Source organism: Glycine soja, chromosome 2 (assembly GCF_004193775.1).
Source record: "Glycine soja cultivar W05 chromosome 2, ASM419377v2, whole genome shotgun sequence".
Taxonomy (NCBI): domain Eukaryota; kingdom Viridiplantae; phylum Streptophyta; class Magnoliopsida; order Fabales; family Fabaceae; genus Glycine; species Glycine soja.
In genome coordinates this window covers 6,560,331-6,570,297 of record NC_041003.1, presented here as the reverse complement: position 1 = coordinate 6,570,297, position 9,967 = coordinate 6,560,331, and the positions used below count along the sequence as shown (strand labels likewise).

Genomic DNA, 9,967 nt, shown 5'->3' with positions numbered 1-9,967 from the left:
AAAACCCATATTGACAGTGAATGGACAATTTCCAGGACCAATTATTAGAGCCTACTATGGCGAAACGATATTTGTCAATGTTCACAACAAGGGAAAATACGACATCACCTTGCACTTGTATTGATTTCTTAACCATACGAGCTTTGATGTTATTTGGTGAGAAAAAAAAAAAGCAAGGGTAAAATGTGTTTTAAATCTCTTAATTTTTGGTCAAAATCTATATAAGTCCATATGTTTTTAAAGTGGCAGTTCTGATCCTCATTTTTTTTATTGAGGAAGGAACCATACGATGGCATGCTCATAGTGACTGGGCAAGAGCCACTGTCCATGGACCTATCTATATTTATCCAAGAAAGGGTGAATTCTACCCTTTTCCCACACCTGATGAAGAAGTTCCCATTGTATAAGGTATGAAAATCCTTTACACTATTCCTTTACCCTTTTAGATATTTATTTATCTTTGCTTATTTAATTTTGTGTACTTAGGAGAATGGTGGAAGAATGATGCCAGAGATGTCTATGAGGAATTTCTCAGAACTGGAGGAGCCCCAAATGATTCTGATGCTATCACTATAAATGGTCAACCTGGTGATCTTTATGCTTGCAAAATCAGGTAGACATCAATATTTTATTTTACATTCATCAACACAAGCATATGATGCCATAATTATATGTTTATGCTCAAGGAAAGAAAAACTAGGAGTAAATCTACGATTTAGTTCCAAAAGTGACAATCTGTATTGATTTAGTCCATGAAAGTTTAATGTCTAGTGTCTCAATGTGACATCATAACAAATTAGTTCTGCCTTCATGAAATTAGATAAATTTGATGAACGAGTTCAATGAAATGGAGTAGTTTGTACTTAACAAATTTGTGGACTAAATTATTCACACAACTTCAAAGAGAAAATCAATACATATAAACACTTTCAAGAATGAAATTATATATGTATTCAATCTAATCTTTTATGTTTTCTTTTGTAGACGTGTATTTTCATTTCACAATTACTATTTTTTTTATAATTTCAGAAACATTGAGTTAAATGCACACCAAGGAAAGACTTATCTTCTGCGCATGGTCAATGCTGCAATGAATCTCAATCTCTTTTTCTCCGTTTCAAAGCACCATCTCACAGTTGTTGGTGTTGATAGTGGCTACTCTAAGCCATTGACAAGAGATTACATATGCATAGCTCCAGGACAAACAGCTGATGTATTATTGCATGCCAACCAAGAGCCTAATGACTACTACATGGCTGCAAGAGCATTCAAGTGCATTTGGAGTTTCCTTTAATAATGGCACAACCACAGCTAGGATCCACTATGATGAGAATCATGCTCCAAACAAATCTCTTTCATTACCTTATCTCCCTTATTACAACGACAAAGAAGCAGCTTTTGACTACTATGTTAGCATCAAGGGCTTAACTGAAACATACCCTTATCAAGTCCCTACAAACCACTCATGAGGTAACCACCCTTTCAATTAACACATTTCCATGCCCTGAAAACCAAACCTGTGAAGGACCGAACGGACCGCGTTTAGCTTCTAGCATGAACAACATAAGTTTTGAAGACCCCAGAGCATTGACATACTAGAAGCCTATTACTACCACATCAAAGGGGTGTATCACAAGGGGTTTCCTAAATTTCCTCCATTGAAATTTGACTTTAATGCAGAGTATTTGCCTCTAGAACTTTAGATACCAAAGGAAGAAACCAAGGTTGCTCTTACTAAATATGGTTCAACAGTGGAACTTGTTTTTCAATGGAAAAATTTGGTTGCTGGGATAGACCATCCCATGCATCTTCATGGTACTAGTTTCTTTGCTGTTGGATATGGGTTTGGGAATTTTGACATACACAAGGACCACAAGACATACAATCTCATTGATCCTCCCATTATGAATACAATACTGGTGCCCAAGAAAGGTTGGGCCAGCATAAAGTATAGGGCTGCTAACCCAGGTATGTGGCATGGGAAAATTTCTCCTTTTAAATGCTATTTTTATTTGAGAAAAAGGATTATACACTACCAATTAATATAAAAAAATTTAAATAATCATCTAATCACAAACTATTATGTATAAATAAGTTTGTTGACTTTTATAACAATTACTTTAAAAGTCATATGAATAATGATTTGTGATGTAATTATATGATAGTATAAAAGTATTTTAGAGCTGACCATTAAACTCTTATTTTAATAAATAATTTATGCATTAACAATGTAAAGTGTGTCATGTAATTACAAATTGTTATGTGAGAATTGAGATAAATTTATTAACTTTTTTAATAATTATTTTAAAAATTTTAAAAAAATATTTTTGATTGATTGTTGATGAAATTTTGTAAGATAGTTATTATTAAAATTAACAAAGTTATTATAAATGATGACGGGAAAAACACTTTACTGTTGAAGCAAATTCATTTGCATTTTCATGTTCTATATTAATGTATATAATTCATTAATGATCTCATTTTGAGTAAAATGAAAATGCGAACAATAATTTTAAGCTAATATAAAAATACAAAAAATCAATATATCATAGATTTTCAATATTTTTATTTTCTAAAAACAGAAAATAAGAAGTCAAACCAAACATATTTTCAGAATTATAATCTTTTGAAAATAAAAACAATTTTCAAAAAATGAAAACATAAAATAAAAATGGAAACCAAACACACCCTAAAATCCTACCACCACCTCCATATATGTCCCCGTGTTGAAGAATATTCCTCTGTAGAAAATTTTAATAAGATGGCCACATGGCACGGTTGTTTTAACTCATGCTTTGGGAACTGTATTAGAAGAATTAATAGAATAAAGTTTTGCATATGTTACTGTTAGGCTTTTATTATAAGGAAAATGTTACATGGACAACTTTATACTACTTAAAAAAGAAATATGGGTATATGAATATCATGACTAAAATATTTAATTATACGGTCTTTTTGTTTTTAATGTGCCTATTAATATTTGACCGATTTTGATTCTTCATTTGTTTTTTTTTTTTGTTTGATTTTTGGTCTTCACTGGATTAATTCAGTTTCATCATCTTTTTCGTTTCATTTTCTCTCTCTGTTACCAGAAAAAGAAATGCCAGAACTCGAAGTAGAATCCTCTAATTATGTAATTTAAGGGCGTAAACATGACATGATTTGATATAAGATTACCTCTAATCATCAAGAAAAGAATTCATTTACTTACAAATTAACGAGAAAACTATGAAAATGAAGTATGCGCTATACGTAAAGAATTAAAGAATTGAACAACAAATTGAAATGAAATTTAGAAACTTGCAAATGGCAAGATTCTTGTATCTGGTCAGATATCTCTGCCAACAAACAAATTTGCTAAGCAAAGGAAAATTGTTTGAATGTGCCGCACTAGGTATTGCTCACACTCGGTTGGTTTGCCATGTATGTTAAATATATGGTCCATGCATAGGCGCAGGCACTATTCAGCAGTGGCTGCAGAAATTGAAAAAAGATATTCAAATCAGGACAACTAAACAAAATAACTGCTGAGTTGAAGCTGCTGATTAAATTAAGACAGAAAATTGTTCTTAACAAAGACATTTCATCCACAGTCACAAACCTGTAACTGGACTGGAACGAATCTGAAGGTAACAAAATCACATACAGGCCAAAACATAGCACCGCCTAATAGTGTAGGAAGTAGATCTCTCTTCAATCTGGCAATGACTTCAGGCACACCTTCACCTGATATTCGCATCAAAATGTTAATTCAGAATCACCAATAACTTTTGTAAAACATAAGGGTAAAAACTGTATGCTTATTCCATAAATATGATCCTGCTTTTATAAACTTCTTCGTAAGTACTTATAGGAAAAGAAAATACGAAGATAAAATGAATTAAGCTTCACACATTAGTTAAAATTAGCCATTGCATAAATTAAATTTTTTTTTGGAACAATTAAATGGGAGAATTTCTATAAATTAGCTAATGCCAAATATGGCCATAGCAGATTTTAACAAGCATAGCTTACGTTACAATGCCAACTAATGCATGGAAATAAATCAAATATGCACATGTTAATCAGTAGAGGGTTAAATAGCAAGGCAGCGTATAGATCACAACCATGGTTAAACAGCCCAAGTTCCCTACACCTGAGTCTGTAACTAGCAAAAGAATATTAGAAAAAACTATGAGGGTGTATTGAAGCCCATAAACACATGTCAGTGAAGTATCATATAAACTTATGGAATTGAAGATTTAAGACAAGGTCAGCATTCAAGAAGATAAAAATCACCTTGAAGAACACCATTATAAGAGAAGAAAACAGTATTGATGATAGGACCAAATATAGCTTGCCCCAATAAAATTTTCTTCAAGGTTGATAGCACATCTGTCTTCGGTATAATTTTGGATAGAAAATTAAACCACTTATGCTGTACTGGCCCCAATATTAGCAACCCATATATTGCCATTCGGGACGTCCTCATTAAATCATATGAAGCAGGAAAACTGGGCAATGTAATAATCTAACAAATGTGTAAATCAGTATGTTAGTGACAAAGACCCATTAAAAGTCAAAAGAAGTAATAAAAAAAATAATGACAGCATTTTTACCCAATTCAGTAAATAGAGTATGCTCCTCCTAGAGCATGATTTAAAACAGACAAGTAGTTTGATAAAATTAAAATTCATTAAATATGTTGAGAAGTAATTTAGTCATCCTTCACCTAACTCATACAATTTATACAAATTATTACAGCAGTAGCTACCAGCTCAAATATGAGTATTCATTAGACCAACAGCAAATTGAATTAAGAGAGGAGGAATATAGTGTGAATGCTATCTTACTTAGTACTCTTTCACCAAGCAGATTTAAAAATGACAACAAGTACAAGTCTAGGTGTAAATTTTTTAACAAAGGCTTATTAAAACGAGGTCTAGACTGAATTTTATTTTTAAGAAGCTCAAGTTTATGAAAACAAATTGAAGTTATCTTACAATGTAGAAAACCCTTTTCTAAATTTAATCTATTTCAAATTTGTCTAAGCATTTCCTTCAGCAGATCATTCAAACATGTGGCTTTATTCAGATTATGTCCTTCCTTTATTCCTCTGTTTCCTTTCTTAGTTGATTTGGATAAGTTGATTGTAACTTATAAGAGAATTTCAATTCATGTTACCTTCTTATTTTATTCTGCAATTAGTAATAATTAGAAAAGTTTATCCAAACAGAACCTTAAGTCATCTTCAGAAAGATAGGCTAGAATGACGGAAATTTGAAAAGATCTAGTAAGCTTCTTGAAATCCTAAGAACAATATTGAATAAAACTTTTAATTTTACAAAACACAAAAAAAAGAAATCCTTTTACTTGACCAAAATATCAGAAAACTGCAGCATATTAATCTCAGAAAATTTTCTAATAAATATAATACCTACAAAAGGTCAAGCAATGAAAGAGGAAAAAGAAAATCCCACCAGAGTTATTCGAAGTAGAATGCAAAGTAATCATCTCATATAAAATCAACCAAAAGTTTTTGACTGGAGGTAAATTGAGAACAAACTTGAGTCTCTAACATCCCCGCAAGAGGTCAATACATGATAAGTTGATATCACAAAATCGTTACCTTTCTCATAATTAATTCATCAAAAAGATCTCTTTGACTAATATCTATAATCTATATCTATAACAATAACAAAGGGAGGATGTTTCCATTTGATTTACAGTTTTTAGATTTTTCCACTGTTTAACTGTAATTGAAAACCACTTCACTATTCTATTTCAACCTCCACGTCAATTACATTGATAAAAAAAATAAAATAAAAAAATGCATCAGTATATATGCATGCAACAAATCCAATCTCAGAATAAAAAATGCAGACACCCTGCTAGTAACAACATAATGCCAACAAGAAAACCAAACTAGTCACAAGAATAAACATTAATGGCAAACACTTGGAAATAAAATTAGCTCAATATCACCTTTCACAGAAAGCTAATCTCGTTATAAAAAAAAAAAAAAATTCTTTTGGATTTTTAGCAATGTATCTCACATGCAATTCAGTCCTTAAATTATTCAAACGCGTTGCATATCAGCGATAACAAAAGGGTCACCAAAACTGGTCGTTTAAATTTGAGCACTTGACAAACACAAGTTAAGAACGAAGGAGAAGAGTTTTTCCGTTACGGCGTTGTTACCTGGGAAGTGAAGTCAGCAGCGGCGAAAACAAGCGACGACGTTACGCTCTTGGTGACGAGAGGATAAGTTTGGAGCATGCGCATATACCATCCCACGAACCCGAACTTGTGAGACTTGCCAGACGGAGAAGAAGAAGAAGAAGAAGATGACGACGATGATGAAGAAGATGAAGAAGAGGAGGAGAATCGCGGTAGCGAGAGAGAAGCGCGTTGGTGCGGTGGCGCTTTGTGGTGGAAATGCATTCTGGTGAGGCGGAAGCGTCGAAGATGCGGAAGCGGGGTGGCGAGGAAGAAGCGTTTGGGAATGTGTCTTGAGGCCATGGTGGCGCGTGGAACGTGACGAATGTGGAGGCTCATGGCGTTCGCATTTGCAGTGGCATATTTGGTTTCAAGAGAAAAAGCGTTTGTGGTATTTTGTATGCAGAGATCCGAAGGTGGTGCCGTGGTGCCAAGGACAATATCTTGTTAACTGTAAACCAATTAAGGGTACCAAAATAAAATTCATTTCATAATATTTTTAATTCATCCAAATAAATTCTCACGTTTTATTAGTATGGATTCACCATGAATTTTTTTTGCCATAAATATAAGGCATAGTAGTTATTTTCCTTGGTGCATGATGAGATGATGTTATTTTTCTTTGTGTAGCCGTTGGATCGATTAGCAAAAATGTTTCGCCAATATTTTCATATATAAATTAAATGAAAAAGATTTAAATAAACTAAAATAAAATCTTTTACTTATAAGTAATAAACTTGGGAAGTATCTTGTAGATGCTCTAGGATTGTTATACTTGGGTCCAATTGATCCATTTAACTAAGCAAGTCAAGTCAAAAAGATTTTTTTTTTATTCTGGTCACCATTTTGAAAATCAACTTGATCCTATTAACTGGTTAATTAGGCGAGTCTACTAGGATAAACTCATTTTGTCAACTTTACTGAAGGGTCCAATTGGTGCAATTCAAATTTAGGAGACTAAAACATTACTATTGTGATATCCAAGGAGGAACAAAAAATGTAATTAAACAAAAATTATATAATTAATTAAAATTCTAAATAAAGTGAGATGGGTTTCTCACAAAATTTTCCAAACTCAATAAAATCTTATAAGAATGAGGTTGGATTTAAAAAATTTAAACTCGTCTCTTTTAAAATATGATAAAGGTCAAATCATACCTTAATGGAAATAAGTGACTTTCGATCTTCCTTTACAAACACACACCCGGAATTATTTCAAATAAGTTAATCTCAACTTATATTCTTTCCGATTTGAATTGGCATAAGTATCGAAATTCTTGTAAATACCCCCCCTACTTGGTATCTACTTCTGGATCTTCTCCGATGTCATTAGGCAGCTTGACCGAAATATTGATAAGAACAAGTGTAATTTCTTTTATAAGCTCATTTTTTTATAAGTATAATCAATCTGATATTAGTTTCTAATTTAAATTTAAGATATTGAATAATATGTAAATTAAGTAAAATTTTAAGTTTGAATCGGAAATCCAAAAATGATAATCAAACAAGTTTTTAGATGAATATTAATCTTTGGAAAAGCTAACGAATATTTTCTACCAATATCAGGCTATCTTATAATCACTGCAGAGGGATTCTGTTGTCTTGGTCGGAACAAAAGGAAACTTAAATGACAGAGAGTGTATGTTGGTTAGATGGTATAATTAGAGGGTTTCGATGTTAACTATAATAAGGAAGGGCCTGATATCGATGTTGTACTTGGTCTGGAGGGTGTTAAAGTTGAGAGAAGGAAGGTGTATTTTATATGCAGCTACTGGTTTCAACAGGATGGAGTTTAGATGGTTAGTAGTTATTTATGTCAGTTGAGAGTGTAAATGGAAACTAACCATGTAAAGCTCTTGGTTACTTTGTAGATGGATTTTGGTATCCCTTGTAACATCTTTTACATAATTTTTTGGCTGATTAAAAAAAGTCATGGTGACCCAAATAGATATATATAGGATCAATAATAAAATACTCAACTCATAATTAATATATATATATATATATATATATATATATATATATATATATATATATATATATATATAAAGTGTATGATATGAAAATGATTAATCACAATCATTAGATTTAAGTGAAAGATTAAATTAAAATATTTTAAATTAAAATTAAAATTTTATTTAATCATAAAATCTCTAAAAGATTTATCAAATTGAAAATCAAATATTTTAAAGATTTAACTTATGTCATCCTAAAATATTTTAAATTTATCATCACGGTTATGACAATTTTCGTCACAACTGATATGAACACTACCACAAAATCATCACCACAACAAACATCACCATTATGATCACTGTCATGATCTCTATTACTTCTACTATTACTGTCACCATCAAATCTAAATTCATTTAAAACTCTCCACCATATGTGTATTTTGCTAATGTGGTATTACACCAAGTCAAATTTTGTACGGGTTCACGAGTATATTCATATGCAATAAATCAAATTAGTCTATAAACTTTTCTAAAAACATAATTTTTTAGTAAATAATTAACGAAATAAAAAGTTATGAGTTTAATGATTAAAAATAAATTTAAACCAAAATAGGTTAAATTAGTTTTTTCCTCTATAGCCTTGAGAAGTTGAACATTCTTGTTTGGCTGATTGTTCTTCACATATAAGAACTTCTAGGCAGCTTTTCTTGTCCTTGTTGCTTGCAATGTTTTCTGGGGTTATAGGATACTCTTCTGAATCTGAAGAAGAAGGTTCCACCACAGAGCTTTTGTGTTCTCTTTTGTTGGTTCCAATCTCTAAACCAAGAAAATGGCATGGATGGTATAAATAGAATGTGGCATTCCTCTCAGGAACCTCTTACTCTTTATTTTCACGGACTTGACTACTATAGCTTCTTCCTCACATCCTTTTAATTGGCTTGGAACATGCAAACCCCTCATCAAGCCATAGCAGCCGGCATGACAAGAAAATTAAATGAAGCTCACTCTCTTTCTCAGCGTCTTTAATCTTCTTCTTAAGTTAGGCAATAAATTATTTTTTCACTTTGCGATTAAGTTTTTCTTTTTCTTAACAAGGCAAAGAGAACTTTTTTTATTGACAAAGAAAAGAACACAACTGATACAAGAAGTACCATAGAAGACCCAAACAAAACAGAAAAAGCAATAAAAAAAGAGTTACAATCACAAACCAGTTAGAAAAAACAAAAAGAGTTCCCTGGTAAAATAAACTGCAATGAGAAAAAACTAAACCATGAAGCATCACAAATTAACCAGACATATCAGATCCCTCACTTTATGTTTAGTCTGCCTAAGCCTTTTCCTAAGAATATCTCCTTCTATCTCACTAAAATCAAATCCACCCTAAAGGGGTCAACTATATATTAACACCAAAACACATATAGATTCATTCTATTTTATTAGTTACTATATCAAACAACGTAAATTTAAATTTAGTTATTTTTGTATCCTAAATCAAACACTTAATCATGTATTCTGAAAATCATAGTGTTACAGTAAATAATTTTACATGACAACAAAAACTAACAAAATTATACAAATTAAAATCAAACTAAAAAATTTTAAAGGACAAAAATTAAAACTCCCTATTTTATAAATAGAAAATTGTATTTAAGCCTAAAAAATGTTTTACTCTTTACTCCAAGTCAAAAGTAATAATTTTGAGTAAAAGCAAAATATAATCATATCATAAATCATCTCTATATATAAAAAAATCATAAATCATCTTTTCAAATTTAAAACAAATAAATTTTACGTACGGTCTTTATAAAAATGCA

The 9,967-nt window shown here is 31.3% G+C and overlaps 1 protein-coding gene and 1 pseudogene across 1 annotated transcript; one reads left to right on the top strand and one right to left on the bottom strand.

Annotated features, from left to right (window-relative positions):
- Positions 1-218: 218 nt before the first annotated feature.
- LOC114383871 lies at positions 219-2,548 on the top strand (annotated as a pseudogene).
- Positions 2,549-3,333: 785 nt separating this feature from the next.
- LOC114383860 (PXMP2/4 family protein 4-like) lies at positions 3,334-6,681 on the bottom strand. Its single transcript, XM_028343587.1, has 4 exons — positions 6,181-6,681; positions 4,279-4,510; positions 3,602-3,726; positions 3,334-3,474 (listed from the first exon to the last, which is right to left on the bottom strand). The coding sequence occupies exons 1-4, from the start codon at positions 6,535-6,537 to the stop codon at positions 3,391-3,393; spliced, it is 798 nt and encodes a 265-aa protein (XP_028199388.1). The 5' UTR covers positions 6,538-6,681; the 3' UTR covers positions 3,334-3,390.
- Between the last annotated feature and the right edge of the window lie 3,286 nt (positions 6,682-9,967).